Here is a 19,625-nt window from a genome sequence, read left to right on the forward strand (position 1 = left end):
CACTGGGACACAACTGGCACTCACTGGATTCAGGAGCACGGGGGCAATGACCTTCTGGAGGCAGAACTACATGCAGCACCTACAACTCGATTTTAAGGCAGGTTCTGCTCAAAACTCTACTCTCGAGCCACGCGGGCAGCTGAAACACCAGCTCCATGCTAGAAGTTTCTGGAACATTGAAATAACAGCTCCCTGTGGCAGGATGTGCTCAGCCCGGGCCCTGGGAGGTGCCCACTTGCACAGAATGGGGTGAGCCCATGCACAAAGGTGCTGGTGTTCCTCTGCACCTCCTCCTGGGCAGCAGCCAGGAGACAGAGCCCTGGGAGGGCCCCTGGAGCCCACAGCAGCTGCACGCAAGCAGGAGGAAGGACAGCAGGACCAGGGTCACCCCCCTGCTGCCCAGGGTCACCCTGAGCCCCAGACCTGGGCTGCCTCAGCTCCACTCTGGCCATCCTGCTGGGCTGTGTTTGAGATGATCCCTGGGGACACACCCTGGGGGCTGCCCAGAGAGGAGATGCCTCCTCCTGAGCCGGTCAGTAATTCATTAAATACCAGCCACTGAGCTAAAGTGATGAAATCCTCTGCAGCTACAAGTCTGCAGTTAAGTGCCTCTGATGGGGATGTGCATAGAGAGAGCTGGAAGTCACTATTAGACACCTCTTCAACACAGTTTGTAAAGATGGTGAGAGGGTACCATTATTGTCACACTTTTAAGAGATGAAGAACAAAATATCTAGGGTGTGTTCCCAAATCTGCAACTTTTTTTTTTTTTTCTTTTGGTATGGGTAAGTGAAGTTAAACAGGACAAAGGAAAGAAATGTTCCAGAAATTTCTAGTTTGCAATCATTCTTCTACCCAAATTAAAATCAGTAGTCATGCAGCTAAAGAATAAGGAACTACATTTGGACCTCCAGGGACAAAACACAGATTTGTTTTATGAATATTTGTACACTGCCAGTCACCTCTTTAAATTTAATTAAATATATTGACTGTCACACTTAACTATTAGCTAACCTGATTGGCCCCAACCATGCAGTTTAGGTCTCATGTTGAGCCTCCATATTAAGCCAAGCTGCTCTTTGAAATAGATGGCAATGGTTACACCACATTTTATTTCTACTACCATTAAGCAGGCAGTTATGAAAAAGTTAAATAAAAAGTGATAGCAAGGCCACAACTAAATAAATATATTTCTCAAATATAACCTATTTCATAATTCTTCTATTAAAAGATTTCTTGTGACTGTGAGAATCATAAGACTACGCAATGTGATTTGCCAGATGATACAAAATTCATCACACAAATTAAACAGTATTTTGATTTAAGGTTTTAATTTAATAGGGCTGTAAAGGGCCAGGGAAAACCCCAATTTTTATTCAATACTCATTTTATTTTTGGAAGCTTTTTCTACTTGAAAACAGTCAGCAAACCCAGCAGTTTGATAATTTCTAATATTTTTTTGATATGCTGATTTTGCAAGAAGAGTATAACATGAAAAATATTTAACTACCTGTGATTTTGGAGATGAGAAATATCTTATCACCTTTCAGTGGTTATTCCACACATTTGCAGCCTCACTAGAGACCACTCATCTACACATCTACACGACAACAGCAAATTACAATGACTAAAATGCAAAAAAAAAAAAAAAAAAGAAAAACCACGCAAGGAAAAAGGCAACAGGAAAGATGGAAGTTTAGAACCAAGTCAGTCAGTTTTGCAGACAGAAATGCTTCTTTGTTTAGTTCAAATGACTTACATGAAAAAAAAAAGCTGCTGCCTGAAGCCACTATGCCACATAATCAAGGGAAGAAAGGTTCAAACTCACCTAAGCAACGTTTTAAACAAAAATTTTACCCTCACCTTGAGCCCTCAAATCTCCCGTTCCTCTCATATTCAGTCGGGAGCCTCAATGAAAAGAATGCAGAAGCAAAAGGAAGTGGGAAAGAGAAGACAAATCTTACACTACAATATATAATATCTGAGTAGTTGCTAAAAGATACTGCAATCATACCAAAGGTGTGTTAAAATGCAAAACAACAAAGATGTAAAGAACTTGGTAGGTCAGGACAAACACAGAAAGTAACATATTGTCAAACCAAATGGAAGTCTATAAACTTCCATTTTTAAAGTTTTTAAATTGACCATAACTAATTTTAACAGTATTTTAACAGTATATGTTTATATATTAAATCTGTAGAACTCATGGAATAAATCTGAAGTTCTAAAAGCAGAAAATGTGAAAGTAAAGTTACAAAGCATATTGAAGTGACTGTATTATTTACTAAGTACCTCCTAAAAGAGAAATAACTCCCAAATATTTTCAGGCTAATGTTATTTAGAAGTTTTATCTGGAATAAAGTATATATTTCAAAAAATCCCCATAACTATTTACAGGCAAGTCTGATCACCTTGTGTATTTGCATGTTCATCAGATCTGCATGTTCAAACAATACCAAAATACCTTAATGCAAAAGAAGATGCATATACGTTTTAACAGAACTTCAAGAGTTCTGTTAAAAAATCCAAAATCCAGGATTTCTCAAGCTGTGGTAACTCCATCCCAGTAATTCCACACTGCTGCATCTTCCCCACCCAAGAACAAGCTTAAGCTTTCTGTCTTCTTGCAGTGCTTAAGGCTACATTGCTGGTCACTACCATCTACTGAAAGCCCAGGAACAAAAAGAATTAAGGGGAAATTATCTTTCTCTACCTTCCCACCGTTGAAGGAGGATGGTTTACACATCAGCATTAACTCTGCTCAGGGGGATGCTCCTGTACACTGCTTTTATCCAGACCAAGGCAGTGCATGGCTTCCCCGAGTACCACAAACACTGCAGTTTGGGTGGCAGGTGTCTAGGGACAGCAATGTAAGACAGTAACCTGATTTCTGATGCAGAGATATTTATATCAGGGTGTGTGGGGTGTTACAAGGCGTGATTTCCTCCTTTCCTTCCTTTTGAGAGCTCTGCTGAGGGCTCAGCCTTGCAAGGTGACTCTGGCAGTCCGTGTCACAGGGGACCAGGAGCTGTGCTGGCACTGTGAGGGGCAGGGTGGCAGCACTGGCTGCACAGAACCAGCCCAAATCCAACTCTGGGGCTACTGCAAAGCAACTGCACTCAACAGGGTGCAAAACTGCTCAGCTGAGAGCTGCTGGTCATGGCAGCATCTGAGCAGGACCCTGCTCTCTGAGGTACCACAGTGCTCGTGGTACAACAGGGACAATGCCACTGGCAAATGCACAGCTGTCAGCAAAAAAGATACAGAAAATATGAAAAGAAGACAATTGGAAGTCCCAGAGCAAAGTGAGCAGTTATTGAATTTATTTTCATGAGATCTCATGCTGCTAATCTATGGCGGATATAAGAGAAGGTGGAAAAAGATTTTTCATGCCTATATATACCAAAAGCATGAAGTCATCCCTATGAGAGCTCTACAGGACCAAAAAAGGGGTAGGTAGGAACCACCACATGGACTAACTGAACAGATCCTCCCTTTTCAGATGATTATTTTACTGGGCAAAGCAACCAAAAAGTTAGAAAACACTCCTCAACTGAAATATTAAGAGTACTTAAACTTCAGAGATCCTTCTGTGTTCCTAGGAAGTGGAAGATGGCAGCTTTAAGAGCTGCAAACATTTACAGATTTTTGTTGGGTTTTTGATGTCTTATTTTGAAGCTTGCCAAAGGTTGAAGAAAATGGGAGCACAACCAGTTTCCCCAACAATGAACAGCCTTACTGTTGCTGGAATCTGTCCAGAAAAGTCTGTAAGGAAAAATCCCTAGTGATGCTCTCACACACTTTTCAGCTTGAAATTAAGCCAAAGTGTTCAGTTTGTAAACCACAGTACTCTAAATCTAAGAAAGGTCATTATTTAGAACATACCTGCCACTTTGAAATAATAAACATTCTCATGGAAGCCTCTCAGAAAACCCTCACTTTGCTCAGTTTTTCCATGCATCAATGTTCCATTCATTGAGCAGGAGGAGCTGCATGAAGTGACACAGAAGCTCAAGTGTGAGCCATCATGGCCAGCTCAGGAGAGCTGTGCCAGTGTCTCAAGGTGCTCCTTCCTTCATGGCAGACATGGTTATGGTGCAGCCCTCTGCTCTGGGAACAGGCACTGCCTGTACTGCCAGGATTGCTCTGCTTGGGCTCTGTGAGTCAGAGGCAGCCCTGAGGCCTCCTCAATTGCCAATACATCTTCACTTCTGTGCTAGTTTATGCTCTAATTTTTCTGCTTTTGCTCGTGTTTTACATAAACTGATTTTATGGACCAAGATGCTTCTTGGTCTTGAGAATGGAACAAATACATAGACAAGTTCTGTTCTCATTTGTCATGCCATGCTTACACATTATCTACCTTATTGTTTATGAAGGGCTTTCAAAAATCTGATTGTTTCCACACATCTGTCCCAGATTATGCTGTGTTTCCTGTTCTTTACATCTTTGTATGCTGTTTTAAATATCCAAGTAAACACAAAGAAAACTGTCTAAAAAGATACTGAAAATCAACAAAAAGTGCAAGATGATAAAATAAGATCAATTTATGGAAACAGAGAAATGATGCTGCAATAAAATCCAGAACATTGAGTCATTTTTGCTGTCAGAGAAAAAAAAAAGTTAAGACTTCCACAATATGCAGATTGGCAAAGACAGTGCATAGTACAAGATAGATATATATATATCCTCACACATATATATATATTTGATACCTCTGTGTACTGAGCACAATATTGAAACTCAGCAGTTTAACAAGGAGTGACTGATCATCAACTTTCATTCAGCTCCCTAGCACTGATGTTGTGGCACTATGTATACATGCTACTAGGTTACTGTAGTTCTTTCAGAACCACAAAGACAGTGAGCTCAGGTAGGATTCACAGCAAGTATAGCCAGGAGAAACTGCCAAAAGCCCCAGCACTTTCAGGTTTTGTACCTACATACTGATGAGGTATGGAAGGACATATTCTTAAAAACAGAATTTAAAAAGCACATTGCTCCTCTGCAGGTTGTGTAAGATTTAAAAAATTCTTATTCAAAAAGACACATTCATGGAAGCTGTAGTAGACATTTCCAACATGGTCTAAGACTCCTGGCCTCAGGTCAAAGGTAATTTTTTAAAAATTACCTAAAAAGTACCTGAACTCTCAAATTTACAACAACCTTCTAGCTTAAAACTGTACCTATATTAGCATTTCCCATCTTTCTTCAGAAAAAATGTAGATGCACCCAGCTGTGGAGGGTTGCACAGATTAAAGTGCTTTGTTGTAGAAGTGGGCTGCAGCCCACAGCTGATGATGCACACTGGGTTAAAGCCACTGTCCCTGCTCAGTTCCAGCTCTAGGCTGAGTTGCATGGTTTCTTTCCTTTTCTCAAGTCAGCTGTGACAATGCCAGCCAAGCCAAGCAACACCAGTTCCAAACATGGACATGTTTGGAAGAGCACTGATTATCATCACCATGGCATGGGATTTACTCAGTTCATCAGGTAGGGTACTTTCAGCCTTGCACTGTACATAATAAATCCACATTCAGGCAGCAATTTACATATGTCAGGACTCCCTAATCTAAGCATTTCATTGAAATGGTCTAACTCCAAATTACAGTCACAAGCAGAGCCTTCTATTCTGAAGGTTAAAACAGATGGTTTTGGCCCCATCTCCCTGGTTTTGATCAGTAGCAGGAAACTGGAAGTACCACTCTTTAAGAAGTTTCAAGATGTTGTACAACTAAACAGGCTATTACAAAACTCTACTGGAAAATTGACCTGCACATCAAAATTGTATAAGCAATTTTCATGAATCATAATGGATTAATGAGAAATATAGCAGCTTGATTCATTCCCAAATTGCAAAACTAAATTCATTCCTTTGGCTTGAAATGTGAATCAGACTTCTGAGCTTTTCCCTTTTGTTGATAAATTTGCATAAATGTTGTACTTTTTGTTTAGAACTGAAGAGCTCTATTTGCACTTCAGCTGCAACTCACTCCAACAAATGCACCCCATTTTATAACAAATATACAGCTATTGAATCTTCATTCAATCTTCCACACAAAACTTCATCTCACAGCTGTGCTCAGCTGCAGGCAACGCTTCAAACCTTTTTTTCTCTCTTCAATATCATAAAACAAAGAGATAGCATAAATTTAACACTACTTACCTTTATTTGCTTGTAACCTTATGTTTTGTTTATACTTTCATCATTGTTATCAAACACCTCATTCTTCAAACATAAGCATGCTAAGTGTATTAGTACAGAGAACAGAATTACTTTGGCACTACCAACTCTATCAAAGAAAGAAGAATTCACAAGGCATGCTTAGCATCTTGTTATACAACACAGATGGTGCCACAGATTCTTAGGTATCATCATGAGTTAATGGATTTATTCTATGCTTTCCTCTGAAGAAAGAAAGTATTTAGTTCTCAGCAGGAAGTTTAGTTTTCAGAAAACCAAGGCTAGAAAAGCCAAATCTTTTGTTAATTGCAGGAGCCACTTTTTTTTAAATATAAATAAATCCTACCTTTTGATAAACCTGAATGACATGTTTCTAAAAGAAATTAAGCCAAAATAATAATTAACAAAAAATTTGTACAAAATAAATTGAAAAAGGCATTTAAAGCGAAACATGCAAAAATATCTCATTTTAAATGCACAATTAAATTACACTTCAATACATTCTAGGATTAGGCAGATGATTTAGGGGCTGAAGAGTCAAACTCCTGGCACTGTTACTTTCAGTTTTTTCTGGGAAATATGTAACCAGTATTTATTATGAATTAAAATACGTACTGGTGTCAAACAGTTTAGAGCTCAAAATCTGCAAGGTCAGGTAAAAATATGTTTGGATTTCCTTCATATATTTATCATGGAAAGCAAAAATCAGTAACACTACCATAATTCTATCTTGAGTATCTTCAGAGTTAGGTTGTTTCCTTTCTTCACAACATTAGGTCAGCCATGTTGTGCTAAAATCTGCCTTAAATATTTAGCTATTTTAGTGGCAGCAGCTGTAACAATTGCCTACATCAGAACATAAGTAGTTCATAACCAAAAGAATTCTGATTCCCCATAGAGAATGCTACAATAAATTAATGAGTAATAAGGTTTAAAAACAATCAATTTAACAGGAAGAAGCATAACCAAGTCCTTCAGTGGCACTATCCATCTCAGTAGCTTGCACAGCACTGAATATAACAGAGCCCCAGCTGCAAGAGATCCTCCAAGAGCAAACTAATCATCTGTAACTGTGCTATTGTGTTACAACTGCATGTTATTTAATCAAGTCCAGATGGAATTTAAACTACTGTCAAAAGTCGTGGGGAAAGACTTCTTCAAGAAAACCACACTGCACTGCAAAAGTTGAAACTCTGAGGTAATGATAGAAGTTTGAATGCTGCCTAAACAACTGAGTGAAAAGTTTGCATGTTCACAGTCTGAGCGTCCACATTTGGAACATCAAATGGAAAATTAAGTAAGGATATTACAAACAAAAGTACAGAAAGAAAGACCTGCCAAAAGGATGTGGCTGATTAAGACTTCACTTGACATAAAGCAGATGGTTTAACACTTAAAAAATATTCAAATTAAACTTCTCTCTCTCTCAACATAAAAAGAAGGGGAAAAACCCAAACCAAATTTCCTACAGCACAGTTTTTCCCAGAGAAGTGTTACCTGGCAGAGAACTGAACAAATTAAAACATTTCTAAAAGGCTAGACTCTCATGTTCTTGTTTTGCAAAGAAGCAACTTCTACATTTTTAAAGAAATTCACACTCTAAACTGAAATCAGCTATTTGTGAAAAACTGGAGTGTGGCTTAGCATTATTTTGTAGGAATGGGAGACTGCAAAGGTGATACTGAGAGGGAGGCATCCATAGCCATAATGCAGACAGGAAGGAAATGGCTTGCTGCTGACATGGTATAAGCTTAAAACAAAAGCTAGCAGCCCAAGATCAGAATGATCTTGTCCAAAAAACTTCACCTGATAAGGAGTGTACAAAAGCTTGATGATTATCTTACAGCAAAGATGAACAAGCCCTAAATTCTGCAAATGCAAGTTGTGGAGATCAATGTTCTGAAGTATGTGGTGTGGCAACTGACAGGTTTTAAATACAGAAGGAAAAAAAAATCAATTTTAGGGTTTGTAGTAACTAATCTAAATAATACATGGATTTGAAACTAGAAGTTCAGTTAGAATAAAATTGTTAGTGCAGGAGCAAGACCTGCTGAAACTTGGCTTTGGCTGGACCACCACATCTTCACACCTAACACAGAATCTGCACAGGAACTAAAGGCCAAAGTAGGAATAAATTTTTTTATGTTTGACCAGACTCCTGCCTAGACTGAAACATTAATACTGCCTTTATATTAAGACGGCCTGTGACAGCACTACTGCCAACAGAAGCTTTTGTCTCCTGCCCCAACCCTTACACCTGTGATACTTCTATTTCTGTGTTGCCAGCAAGGTTATGCTGGAAACACTGATGGGAAACACAACCTGAGCTTCTAATGCTACATCAAATATCTAGACTGGGCTCCTAGTTTATGCCATATACTGATGGGACTATGAGCAGCTCTTCAACTGAGCTGAAATGTTTCATCTCTGCAGACATGAGGCTGAAGAGCACAGAAGAAACAGCACACACCAAACTGTTTCCCAATTAATCCCATTTGACTCAACACCCAAAAACAAATGGGTGAAAAGTAGACCTATGAAAAAATCCCAAGCAACTGCATTTTAAGTGGCAGAACTTCAGCCATTAATCAGTGAAGTATTCCTACTACGAAAAGGAGGTAGAAGACACGCTGCAGTGGCACTTGAAGAGGCTTACCTTCGGGTCAGTTTGGAAGTGAGCTTGCTGAAGAGGTTGGTGGAGCCGCGGGCGCGGGTCTGCGAGAGCGGCGTGGCCTCGTGGGACAGGCTGGGCGAGGCGGGCGGGCCGTTGTAGGTGGCGGTGCGGCGCTCGCGCAGCTGCCCGTGGAACGTGCTGCGGCTGGCCGTCCCTCTGGGGAAACGAACACGGTCAGGGGTGCTCGCACTGCTAATGCTGTGGGTGGAAGCAACGGGAGTTCTCTGATCGGGAATAGCGCTAGGGCAGAAAACAAAACAAAGAAACCAACGCTAGAACGCCTTCGCACGGGCACTGCGGCTCAGCAGGAAACACAAAACGCTACGTTCTACGGTCAAGCGTAAGCACACACTTTGATATAGGCCCGGGTTGGAAATACCAACGTTATTACAGCACCGTATGGAATCAAAACTCGTAAGAGGTTAGGAGTAAGAGGCTGCCGAAACAGAAACCTACATAGGCAGAAAAGTGCAACAGGAGTATCCTGGAAGAGACCAGATAAACCAGGCCTACAGTGTTTTGCTGAGAAGATTGATAAAAGAATAGATCGGTAAAGTTTCCTCCCAGGAAAGAGAATAGGTAACTTTAATATCTCTCCCTCCACGTTCTGTACATACAACTTTGAAAGTCTTGCTAATTTGAAAGTATCCTACACAAAATTAATTTGAAAGTATCCTACACAAAATTCTCTACAAGCAAACCGCTCCAAGTAGCGAAGTCCTTCAGGATACACAGTTAAAGTCTCCCACAAACTTTGACAATAGGGAATGTCCAATACTCCTAACAATAGGAAAAAATTAAGGTTCACTATTGCAGGATTATGTCACAGACAGCCTGACACACCACAAGACAAATGTAAACGAGACTAAAAAAATGAGGAAACACACATCTTGTGGGCAAAATATACTAGAACAATCTAGGACTAAAATTCCACAGCACAAAGTTAAGAAGCAGTGGGTATAAGTTAGTGTCACAACGATTTCTGGTTCTTACATAGGCCTGAAGTTATCTGCGCCATTGTCTATTGGAGGCAACATCATCTTCGTGTGCACAGAGGCTGACATGGACATCGACTTCTGATGTCGCAGCCGAACACTGGAGAAGGATGTGGTACAAACTGAAGCAGGGCTAGCTGCGTAAGCGAACATTTCTGTCAGGCTGCGAGGGGGTTTGGGTTCAGGCAGAGGCAGAAAGAAGAGCATGATGGACCAACAACAAACTACTGCATAGAAAAAAAAAGCAAACTTTTCCTTCTATTAACTGGTTTATCAAAGAACACGAACTCTAACAGCCCTCCTCTTCTATGTAACAGCAGTAACTGCCCTACACTCCCCTTAAAAAGCATCCTTACTTGCATGGTACTGCACATCTCTAAAAGATCCCCTTAAAAAGCATCCTTACTTGCATGGTACTGCACATCTCTAAGTGCCCATGCTCTTACCATTAGCATTAGTTTGCAGTGATTCCCTCCTTGATGTACAAAACCTGAGTAACTCAGAATTCTATGCCAAAGCTCTGTGATAAAGCACTGATGTAACTTGTATTGCTCTTAACAGTAAACAATGCATTAAAACCCCCACCAAAGGCACTTTCCAAAGGACTCATGATAGCTCCATTACTACAGCAAAATCCTTTGTTTTCAGAATGTTAAAAGAAATTAGCGAAAGCTGGCAAGCTGTTAAATCTATATCAGATAACTGAGAGACTTCACAGGTACAGTCAAAACCAAAAATACCATCATCTTTAACAACTCCAGAGAGGCCAAAAGAGAAAGGCTGCTAATAATCAACCTGTATGTGTAGCAGGCACTGAACACGCTTGCTGCTCCCTGAAGACAGAAGAATGACTGTTGAAGAGTATCTTGTATTGCTTTGACCATAAACATTAAATTTTCCAAATTACCATTCAGGCTTTGAAGGAAAGTATAGAGCACTGTCTTAGCAGAATGGCCACTAAGCTGCCAGCTGCATGGTATGTTCAAATAGGAACATTAAATTTAGTTATTTATTTAGGCCAAAATACTCTTTGCAGCCTTCACATTATCTAGTAATGACAAGGATAGGAGAAAAGTGAGAAGCCACAAGACATTTTGGGCCTTTCAGACTACACCACCACCTCATTCACATGAAGTTTGCTTTAAAAGTAAGACAGCTATAATTCAGAAATTTTGCTCAAGGTTAAGAAATCAATAATTCTCAGTGACAGTTTCATGACACTGCATGTTCACTTCCAAGTTACTTCTAGGTTACACTCAAGTCCTGTTACTGAATTCTGGTACATCAGACTCTGGAGAGAAGAATGCTAGTGCAGCTACAAGTGTCAGCTCCCCCCTTCTCAGGCTTGGCTCCCAAAGCACCACACAGCTCACACATCTGAACTGCTAGCTAAAATGCTGAGCAAAACATGCTTGGTTTTGGTTTGTTTTTAACTTTTCAGGATATGAAAAACTTCATCTGAGTCATGCATGCATCTCAACAACGTTGAATCCATCAGGATGACAACTAAAGCACTACTTACAATGAAGCCTTCAATACAGGCCCAGCATTTACATTACCCCAGGGTTTTAAGGAATATTCAGAAAATGAACATTCATCTCAAAACTAATACCCTGAAGTCACAAAATTGGTCACTAGCCTCTCAAGCTCCTCCAGCTCATTTCCTCTATATTTACTGCAAAAGATAAAGACTCTAGTTTTACAACACAAGACCCAAGTCACCTGCCTCCAAAGATGCAACATTTAAAGGTATCAATAAAGGACTTTCTCCTCCTCTAGTGCTTTGCTAGAAATCAGCTTCTTTGGATTATTAGCCTGGGAACACAGGAACAGTGAACTAACAATCACCAATTAGTGCCAAGGCTTATTAAAAATCTGAAGCTGTTGTAAATCATTTGTGTTACAAATGATTTAAAGCAATTGCCTATCATTATGAAGAGTGTTTCATGAGTCCCCAAGTGCGTTAATTAATGCTCAGGCTTTGGAGGAAAGCCAAAGGAGTTGTCTCCAGCAGAACGCCTGTGTCAGCCACACAATGTGTTAAAGAGAGATGGGGGACTCAGAACTCTTTGCTTCCACCAGTCTGGCATGGGTCTTCAAGACTATTGTCTCCAACATCAGATCTACTGACTAGTGATTCTCTAAAGGTTTCATACTTTCAGAAATAATGCCTTCTCAGAATTCAAGATAAAAGCAGAATAAGCAATATTTTAATGCTTTCTCTACAGAAAAATAGAGATTTTAAATGTGTGTATCTTGCCTTTTATGGTAAGTCTCCCAGGTTTTCACTGAGTCACAGTAAGTATCTGAGTAGCTATGGAAAATCTAAAATCTAATCTGTAATAAACCAATTACAGCAATTACTCTAGCCTGTAACATGTGCCACCAACAGACATTTCAAAAGCATAGAAGTAATTTTTAACTAAACCTTGGATATGTACAAAGCCCAGGTTCAACTTCAGATCTTGCTTTACAGAAGAAAAAAGAATAGGTTTCTAGAGTTACTTTCTGCCAAGCTGAGAGTACAGAAACATTAAAGATTAATTCAGAAGAGCCAGTTCCATCAATCACCATGTTGATTTTTCCTGCATTAAAGGTCCCTGCACTTTATGTGACCAGTCAATGCTTCACCCAGTTACAGCAACAAAATACATTCAGATGTAAATTCTGAGCCAAACCACAGTAATTCTGAAACTGTGCCAAAATGAACATGCAGTTTAGTACTGAAGCATTTCAGACAATGAAAGGTCTCCAACTATAATACAATTAGCAATGCATTCTCATTACCTTCTCTGGTTTTAATCCTCTATAAAAAGTAATGAATTTAAAATCAAAAAATGCATTATAAGAGCTATGAAGACATTTTTTACCTGTGCAAATATAAATTCTCAGACATTTTAAATGACCCAAATAAGGCTAGTTTATCGAAAAACTAATGATGTTTAAATATCATATTGACAATAAAAGGTAAATTACACAAGGATAACCAATTATGAATATAAACCATAACTAATATAGTTGTCAAGTGCTACTCAATCTTAACTTTGAGTTTAAGGTCTATATGTGACAAATCAGAAAACATCAGTTTCCTGAGAAACTGAAAGTTGGGGAAACAAAATTACTTCATAAGATAGTTCTTCATGAGTATGAACTTACTCCTGAATTAAGAGAATATCTAAATCTCAAGCATTCCTAGTAAGCAATATCTAGTAGCTTTTAAAAATGCAATAAAGAAACTGTAGGCAAGATATTAGTTTAATTATGAACAGAAATGGTACTAAACCAAGTAATCAAGTAATAAATTATCAAAACTATTACGGACAGAAAGATTCATTTTTTCAAAGAATGTTTGGAAAGAAAAAAGCTAGTAACACATCAAATCAGAGGAAGGATGGTGACCTTTACCCTAAACAACTTGGTAACATTAACAAGGGGTAACCAGTGAGGGCTGAGACGGGCACACTAAGGGACAGCTCCAAAGAGCTGGGCTGTGCTTCACAGGACAGGTGACTGCAGGCCCAGCTGGCCAACTGCACTTCTGGCAGTTCAGACTTATACCTGACTGCTCCCTTAATCACCTTCCATTTGCAGAGAGCTAGGAGGAAGAGACAGGGTCAAAATCATGCTCTCTATCCCTAGATAAACAGGGAATAGACAGGCTTTCCAGTCAACATCTCAATTCCTCATCAACTGCCAAAAGGAAGGAAAAAAATTTGTGCAAAAACACAAGTTAGAAAATAGGTATTTTCTTCCCAGCCTTTACAAAATATCAGAATATTAGGAAGGGCTGGAGAAAATTGGGAAGCACAGTAGAGGGGTACACATTCTTTTAAGTACCAGCTGAGTGCTCTCCTGGCAAGGGTTAACTACTTAACTGTTACCATCTTTTGACAGCAGTAAAATTATGACAAGAAGGGCTGGAAATTAAAATACCTCAGGCAGGCAGGAAATTTGGTGGTGTTCTCCCAGCTGCTACTCTATACCTGATATCTATGTTCACTATAACATTATTTCTGACAGCTCTTCTCAGTCTTCACAGGCTGGCAGTGGATGTGACCACAGTGCCAACACATACAGTGGTTAGCTCCACTTCCACTGCATGCTCTACTCAGGCTTTCATTCAGTAAATTAAAAAGAAATGTGTTATTTCTCTGATTGTTTTCACTCAGAATATGGAGATAGCCTGAGGAGGGAAGCAGCTGAGCTCTGTAAATCCTGGGAAACAATCAGACTGCCAGAGTATCAACAAGGAACACTGTTAGTCCCAGAAAATGGTGGATCACCATTTCATCTTTGCTCAAAAAAATTACTTTCTCCCTGAGACTTTGCAGCAAAAATGGTATTTCAAATAATCCCAGTGAAGCAAGTTTAGAGTGAAATATAAAAAGAGAATGGTTCAAGAGAGATGGACTTTGAAGTCTGACACTAAAAAAGGCTCTTCTGCAAGCACATGCAGAAGAGTTTGGCCACAGGAGTTCACAAAAGATTTAAGATGAAGGCTGCTACAAATATTTCATGTATTTAACCAGAAATTAGAAACTCCCTTTTACATTCTAAGTACAGAGACTATAAAATTAAATAGAAAAAAAAAACAAGCCCCAACATACTTACAGGTGCTCCATAACCAAAGATTTGTACTTACCTTTCATTAGGAATTACATTAGAATACCATTTATTTTTAAATTAGCCATTAGAGTTTTTTTGGAAAGGTGAAGACAAGTGACATACACCATAGGAAGACATTTCATATACCTGTTCTCCTTGCCATTTTGTATCACTGAATGCCTATCAGCAGTGGTTCTTTCACTACAAACATAAGTGTTGCGCCGTGTCATTGCTCCAGGGGTAGTATTATTCTACAATTAAAAAACACAGGTTTGTTATTCCCCACAGAAGGCTTTTCTGAGGTTACTCTGCATGTAACAGAAGGCTTTTTGCTTAATGCTAGTTCTACACAGCTCTAAAACTTACAATAATGAAATAACTCAGTATACAAACTCCATCTAGTATTTGTAAGGAATATTGCAATTAGAAAAAATAATTCTAACAAGTTGTTCTTGTATTTCATACTGATGGCTCAAAATTAATATTCCTTAAAGGTTTTAATTACAAACGTTCTGAATTACAAATTCTGAGTATATACAGCATTCTTCTACATCTGCATAGCCTGTGTCTTTATAACCTATTTTTTAAATACTTTACCACTTGTAGCTTGGAGAATTTTCCTTTAAGTTAAAATCATACCCTTAAACAAGATAGGAAAAGCAAAGACTTAACAAACAAATGTGGTAAAATTCAGTGGGAAGGTAAACATGGACTTCTAAATATTAAGATACTATGAAACACTAGACAAGTTTTAAAAACAGGGAAGAATAAGAGACAAATTGCAGAGAATTTTAGTAAGACATTTTTTAAAATACACATTTCAATTACAAGCATAATACATTGAGGACAAGAGAACCAGGGGGACTTAAACTACAGACCTTACTTTAGAGGGGAGAAAAGAAATAGAATTACTTTGCCTCTGTCTTTACAGAGAAAGAGGGTGGAGATATGCCCAAGTTGGCGGTCAATTTTCCAGGAACGACTGAGAAGCTACAGGTAATTCACAGATAACAGAATTATAAAGAGTTAGATGCAATTACTGTAGGAAAAGCAGGGTGGTCCAGACAAACATGCACCCCCAGGTCGTAGAGGAAGTAAAAGCTGGCAAGCCTTTGTACTTTTTTCTCCCCACCCCAAGAACAAAACACAGGAAACTGCAAATGGTTGAATCAGTAGAAAAAAAATCTTTAAAAGTTTTCTTTAAAGAAAAGGATCACGGGGCAAAGCGGGAAGCAGAAAAGGCTATAAACTTCAAACATCACTGCTGGGGAAAGTCTTGGAGGAGGTCAGCTTAAGGGAATGACTGGTCAGCACCTGGATAAGCACATGTTGAGTGAGGAGGGCCACTAAGAATCAGGCAGGGGACTTCATGCTCAACTAACCTTTTGGAGCTCTTTGAAGAATTATGCTATGACGGACAAGGGAAACTCAGCGGATTTTAAAAATAGCATTAAGAAAAGGTTTCGCATAAACGGTCACAGGAGAGAATCATGGCAAGAAGGATTAAAAAAAAAGAAAGGAAAAGCCAGTTCAAGCACAAAAGCACAGAGTAGCCAAACCTTTGTTGTTTCCCAACCTGAAATAAAACTGTTAAAGTGGAGTATTCTCAATAAATACCAAAAGCTCCTCCAGTACCTTAAGGCAAAATATTTGCTATCTAGGGAGTCTCAAGCAACACATTCCCTGAGCTATTTAACCTTGAAGCCATCTTGTCTAAGGGACTGCTGACCTGTTTGTTACACATCTTTTTATACAAATGTACAAATTAAAATGCAACAGTGAAGTGCACAACCTCTTGGTGTTGAAAAATACAAAGACAAAGGATATTTTAGATTGGCAGAACAATTAATTAACATGTTAGATGCATGCAGCTGTCTAAAGGGTTCTCAAGTATTCTTCACTAGATTTTCCTTAGGGATAAGCATGTGGCAAGCACCACATGCCTTCCTGGCCCTTTCCTTGTGCTTTATTCCTTATACATCACTTGTCTTCATATACATTCATTTATTTTAAAAAAAACCCACCACCAATTCTTCCACTTTGACATTTTTCACTGTATAAACTCCTCTGTCTTTACTAAGCATGCCAGCAATGAAAGCTGTGCACCTCAGGTGAGGTTTTGTTTATCTGCTCTTGGGAGACCACACTGTGCAGAACTCTTCTTGGAGGCCTCACAAACCAATGGTACAGCAAAATATTGCTTATTTGCATTTGCAGATCATTTTGTTCTGTATTATGAACATACTAGAGGATGAAGCACCTAAAACATCCAACACTGGTCTTCTGGAGGGAAATAAGTACAATAATCAGTGGCTTCCTTCTTTCCTCCTGCTCCCTTTGAACATGAAATGTTGGTTTCCCTCGAGAAAACACCACATAACATTACAATGTATTGTCATGTGGCACATCTGGGAAGACAAGACTGCAATCTCTGTGCTGGACCAGACTTTTAAGACTATGCATCTTCAGGTTTGGGAGTTTTGGTATTCATATCTGAAATGAGAGGACTGCAAGGACATGCTCTCCCAGCTCATTCTGAAATGCAAAGATGGAATCACCAGTATACATTTTTTCCTGTTTGACTCAGATTTCAGAGGTCAGAGGAAGAGATTTAAGCACTTCAAGGTTTCAAATTTCAGTTTTGGCAAGAATAGTCTTGGTATTGGGGCCTTTACACTTTCTAGTGTATGACCTTTCACAATTCATCAAGGGAGCTCTTCAGCTGTGACTTTTTGTTCAGCCAATCTGCAGACTGTTAATCTCTGGACATGACTAAACAGCACAGGTGCACAGCACTGGAAACTGGTGAGAGCAGCATTCCCTGATGGAATGACAACTCCCAGGTCAGGGGTGGCTGCCTAAGTTCATCTTCATGGCACTGTGTGCCTTCTTTGCAGGAGGAGCTGACACAGCCCAGCACATGCTGAGACTTGTGAGCACATGCACAAGGTCCAACACTGCACAGAGGATGAATTTGTGGTACAGAGTCCTCCCCTTTTCCTAGAGAGAGTCTTGTGTGCACTGCTCAGGCAGGTTGTTTCCCATTTAGAGACACCAGGGGAAGGACTGATGAAAAACTTTCATAAAAGCTTCTGACTAACAAGAGTGAACCAATCTATTTAGTTAAGAGCACTAGTATGGTATTTGGTCCTGGATAACTTTTCAAATGTACCACCTATTCTCCTATTTCAGTTTTCTCAAAGCTATTCTAAGGGTTCTGGGACAGCTTTATTACAACATTGAGGAAAAAATCCAAAGCTCTAAGAAACAAACAAGGAATTATTAAGACACAGATATATCAGTTCCTGCTAACTATCCAATGTCTGTAGCAGGTTTTCATTATTAATTTGGTATTTGCCCAAACAGCTTGAAGATTTTTGATCTGTACTTGTTCAGCTTGCAGAACAATTTTGTTTACAAGAGTTTAAACACTCTTATAAGCTTTAGAAGTACAGCTTGGAGCCCCTCACTCATCCCAGACTTAGCTATCTGCTCTCCAAGCACAACTCTTATCCTTAAGTGCAGGCTTTTATGCTTTGTTACTCAATAACAGCAGCACACATCTGACTAAGGGTCTGCAGCAGGGACTGGTTCTACTGCTTTTGCTGTTCTGTGAAAATACTAATTGTTTTTGTAGGATATTTTTACATCTCTTCAGTGCTTTTCCATCATATTACAAATTTCAGGACTTCAGTGCTCAGTAAAACAGAAACTCTCTTCACCTCAAACTTTTTTCAACCTCAGGACAATATGGTAACTCCTGTATTTTTTTCCTTCTGGATGCATGCCAACACTGTAAGAAACAGAATTCCCTTCTCAGCTGCAGGAAATGACTAAAAACTCATTTTTTCAGTGCTTCCCTTCACTCCCAACAACCAGAAAGCCAAAGTGTCATTTTTGCAGGGGGGAGAAAAAGGAAAGGAAAAAAAAAAGAGTTTGAACTGTCTGGTGTGAAGAGCTATAAACAGAGACAATTTTAAACACTAATTATTGAGTGACAACATAAGTCTGATTTCCTGTTCACCACCTGGTATCACTGCTAGTAAAAGATCAGCTGGACCAGTTGCACACTGAGTCAGGGAAGTATTGAATGTTTATGAGCTGAAATTTCATTTCAGGTACAGTAGTAAGAAATTTGAAATAAGCCTACTGGAATAAATCCCCAATATTTGGGAGTGGCACAGAACAGCAGATGAAAAGACACTGAATGTAAAGTATGTTGTAACTGTGACACAAATCTTTTCAACAAGGCACCATACAATACTAAGTGAAGGCCAAAGTAGGACAAAACTGCTTTGATTATCCTACCATTTTGAAATTCCATAGCTAAGAACTGTCTTTTAAGAGAAAACCAAATCTGAATGGTTTCTGGACTGATCAAGAACAAAGGGAAACTGTGGAAGACCACAAAAACAAAAAGGGTCCCCCAAAATCCTGAATTCTTATTCACATTTATGAATAACAGCTGCTACAGTAGAAGATGTGTTTTTCCAAGGAAACTCTTGGGCTGATATCCCAGAGCCAAGTCACTACTAGCCACTGAGTCAACTGACAATACAGGGCCAATGAAGTAAACCAAATTTCATTTCACTTCTTTTGCTTCAGACTGTCCTGCAGCTCAGGAAGTTACGTTCTCATTTGCTGTAAGCAATGGTGCTAATTATTGTGACCAAAGGAACTGTGACAGCTTTGTGGGATGAGTTAAATAAAACAAAAATTCTGTTGCAAGTTGAACAAATTGAATAAAGGACTGAGAATTTTTTTTCTTCTGAAAAGAAGAAAGTTTTTCAATACAAAATTCCTAAGTTTTAGAAATTAAATGTCACATGACTGAAGCATTATGTGAAAACAGATTTCCAACTTTGCCTTTGAAGGAGGAACCACAGAGGACACAAGTTAAAGCCAAAACGAACAAAGGATTTTCTTTCTTTTGGCACAGCGCCTGTTGCTAAACCATGAACATTTACTGTTTTGCTCCTTTGTATGTTTTTACTGTTGTTGTTGTGGTTTAGAGGCAGGTGGGGGAAGCCCACAAGGACAAAAGCCAGGAACACTCCTTTTGAATACAGGCTGAAATGCATCTTTGAAGGGTTTTTAGAACTGCATTTCTTTGATATTCTTAACAACATAACTATGACTTAAAATGGTAGTTCCTTATACACATGAAACT

The 19,625-nt window shown here is 39.2% G+C and overlaps 1 protein-coding gene across 17 annotated transcripts in view; it reads right to left on the minus strand.

Moving 5' to 3' along the window:
- MARK3 (microtubule affinity regulating kinase 3) overlaps nt 1-19,625 on the minus strand; it is a 62,335-nt gene that overhangs the window by 2,638 nt on the left and 40,072 nt on the right. For 2 of the 17 annotated variants that reach the window (XM_005483251.4, XM_005483249.4), the window contains 5 exons: nt 14,603-14,706; nt 9,849-10,013; nt 8,838-9,095; nt 6,528-6,554; nt 1,864-1,908 (listed from right to left, as the gene is read on the minus strand). In XM_005483251.4, the coding sequence (XP_005483308.1) occupies nt 1,864-1,908; nt 6,528-6,554; nt 8,838-9,095; nt 9,849-10,013; nt 14,603-14,706 (599 nt within the window). The remainder of the gene's footprint in view (nt 1-1,863; nt 1,909-6,527; nt 6,555-8,837; nt 9,096-9,848; nt 10,014-14,602; nt 14,707-19,625) is intronic. The other 15 variants (XM_005483259.4, XM_005483257.4, XM_014264462.3 and 12 more) reach the window with 11 other exon arrangements.

This window comes from Zonotrichia albicollis, chromosome 6 (assembly GCF_047830755.1).
Source record: "Zonotrichia albicollis isolate bZonAlb1 chromosome 6, bZonAlb1.hap1, whole genome shotgun sequence".
Classification (NCBI taxonomy): Eukaryota; Metazoa; Chordata; class Aves; order Passeriformes; family Passerellidae; genus Zonotrichia; species Zonotrichia albicollis.